Source organism: Penaeus monodon, chromosome 3 (genome assembly GCF_015228065.2).
Source record: "Penaeus monodon isolate SGIC_2016 chromosome 3, NSTDA_Pmon_1, whole genome shotgun sequence".
Taxonomy (NCBI): Eukaryota; Metazoa; Arthropoda; class Malacostraca; order Decapoda; family Penaeidae; genus Penaeus; species Penaeus monodon.
Genome location: NC_051388.1, coordinates 3,093,863 through 3,096,362, shown reverse-complemented (window position 1 = coordinate 3,096,362; position 2,500 = coordinate 3,093,863). Strand labels below are relative to the sequence as shown.

General features: G+C 38.9%; 1 protein-coding gene across 1 annotated transcript in view; it reads left to right on the top strand.

Moving 5' to 3' along the window:
* Nucleotides 1-2,500, top strand: part of LOC119584874 (transforming growth factor-beta-induced protein ig-h3-like) — a 15,588-nt gene that overhangs the window by 1,844 nt on the left and 11,244 nt on the right. The window contains exons 3-6 of the mRNA XM_037933505.1: nucleotides 96-310; nucleotides 572-761; nucleotides 1,086-1,267; nucleotides 1,582-1,674. Of these exons, the coding sequence (XP_037789433.1) occupies nucleotides 96-310; nucleotides 572-761; nucleotides 1,086-1,267; nucleotides 1,582-1,674 (680 nt within the window). The remainder of the gene's footprint in view (nucleotides 1-95; nucleotides 311-571; nucleotides 762-1,085; nucleotides 1,268-1,581; nucleotides 1,675-2,500) is intronic.

Genomic DNA, 2,500 nt, shown 5'->3' with positions numbered 1-2,500 from the left:
GGATATATACATATTGTTCGAGTGCACTATCCCCTAGATAATATATACTTATCGTTCCAGTGTACTCTCTCCTAACACTACACACATATCCACAGGCCCCTTCACCGTCTTCGCCCCCACCAACGAAGCCTTCAAAGCCTTGGACCAGAACCTCGTGTCTTATCTCTTGGACAATCCTGAGGAGTTGAAAAACGTCCTTCTCTACCACGTCGTGTCAGGCAGCGTTCCTTCCCGTAGCCTCAGCAACGACCTGGTGGCAGATTCCGTTCAGGGGTCGCCTCTCAGGATTAACCTCAGGTCACGTCCTTCGGTAAGTATATTCAATGCGATACGAGTATTAAGTCTTTATGATACGTTTTGTGTATGTAATGTGACTGATAAAGGGGTTCCACAGCCATATATTTTCTACCACGTTATCAACACAAGAGTGTTTTACCTTTCATCTTTAAAGTGATTTTTAAATCACCTCTTGTAGGGAGACACAGAAAAGGGGAATTTATCACCACATGTCAATCACCAAGCTTCCCCATTATCTTTGAAGTGTATTAAAAATGACACCCTTTTCCCCCAGGGAGTCACCGTCAACGGCGTGGATGTGATCGAAGCAGACATCAAAGCAAGCAACGGCATCATCCACGCTGTAGACCAGGTGCTGCTCGCTCCCCAGGCTGACATCGTAGGCACTCTCGTAGGGGATGACAGGTTCTCCACACTCGTTGCTGCTGTCACTGCTGCGGGCTTGGTTGACACCCTTCGAGGAGGTATGTCCAGAGAATGTTGTGTCTTTTTATTGCGACGTGACTGTGTGATATGGTGTAGCTTGTGGGTGTATCTAGGGTAATGTCTTGATGTAATGTATTTTTTGTTTTTTTTTACGAGTTGCTGTATTTTGCTGGTTTAAGTATTATATGCGTTTGTCCTTTTATTTTCTCCGCAACCGTTTTTACATTTATTGTAAACAGGTTGAGTATGTACAGGACCATGATTATGTGAATTAGGAAGCAATACAGTAACGCAATTCGTCTCCACAAGGTCTGCCGTCCATCAAGCTATATTTTACCTACACCTATTCCTCTCTATCGCAGGACCCTTCACAGTATTCGCCCCGACCAACGACGCCTTTGCCAAGCTCCCCCCGGGTACTGTGGACAGCCTCCTCGGCGACATCCCTGCGTTAACAGAGGTTCTTCTTCGTCACGTTGTTCCTTCCACCCTTTATTCTCGCGCTCTTCTGGGAAACACTTACAACACTGCTGGCGGTGATAGGGTAAGTAGTTCCTGGTCTGTTTGTGGATTTACTATCTATTTCTTTTGGTAGGAATGTAGACGGAATGAGTTTATGAGATCGTTGTTAATCGTGGTTTCCACTTTTTAAATATAAGTTACAGTCCTTCCAAGCATTGGAAACCGAGGCACAATATATATCAACAATTCACGAAATGCTACTAAAAACACGAACAAAAGACTCATGTCATATATGTACTTCTACTACCACCACTACTATTACTACTACTTTACTAATAATAATAACGGCAAAATCATCTCAAAACATATATATTTACAACTTTTCCTTTGTTTTAGCTGTCAGTGTCTCAAGCCGGGGGTCGCGTGAACGTCATGACGCAACAGAACAGGGCCAGCGTGATCGAGGCAGACAAGACGGTCACCAATGGGGTGGTTCACGTTATCGACTCCGTTATTTAAAGATACCAAAGAATATTATCGTCGACTATTCCTTGAGCTGTGAATTTACCCTTTATATACATATATATATATATATATATCTTTGTTAGAATGATGTGGTCTTTTAGTCTTTCAATAAATATTATTCCAAAAGTCTGTCTATTTGCTTTTTCTTTTATTATTATATATGATGTAGTTGTGTATACTATTGTGGAGAGGCTGATACGTCTAAAAATTTTGGCTTTTGATATCAGCGAAGTATCAGAAACTTTTTATTCTAATGTTTACAACTATTTAATCGCAGGCACATAACCTTAACAATCTATTTTCCTTCCATTAAAAAAAGAAGAAGAAAAGAAAGAAAATATCTTGTCGATACTATAATTACAAAACACAACTGCAAAATAATAACCTGTGCTTTCCTTGTAATACGAAAAGTAGGTCCTCAGTCTTCGAGTTATATATATACATTGATTCCGTAATCCTATTAAAAATATTTTCATTATTAAACATTAATTAAATGTTTCGCTATACCATATCTGTTCTCATTATTCATTATTGCACTGAACTCTGCATTATCCTTGTAAGAAGTAACCCTTCATGGTATGGAAATAGTATTGAATAGGTAAGTACACGAATTGAAAATATTTAAAGAATAAAGTATTTATTATAACAACGATGGAAATAGATATAAGTAAATGAATGCTTTCACAATGCATGATTTGTAAATAACTTTTTATTCCTTGATGGATATGTAAATGACTTAACAGTTAATCCAATAAGAATCACGGAATTCTGATGGATATGTTCACAAAAT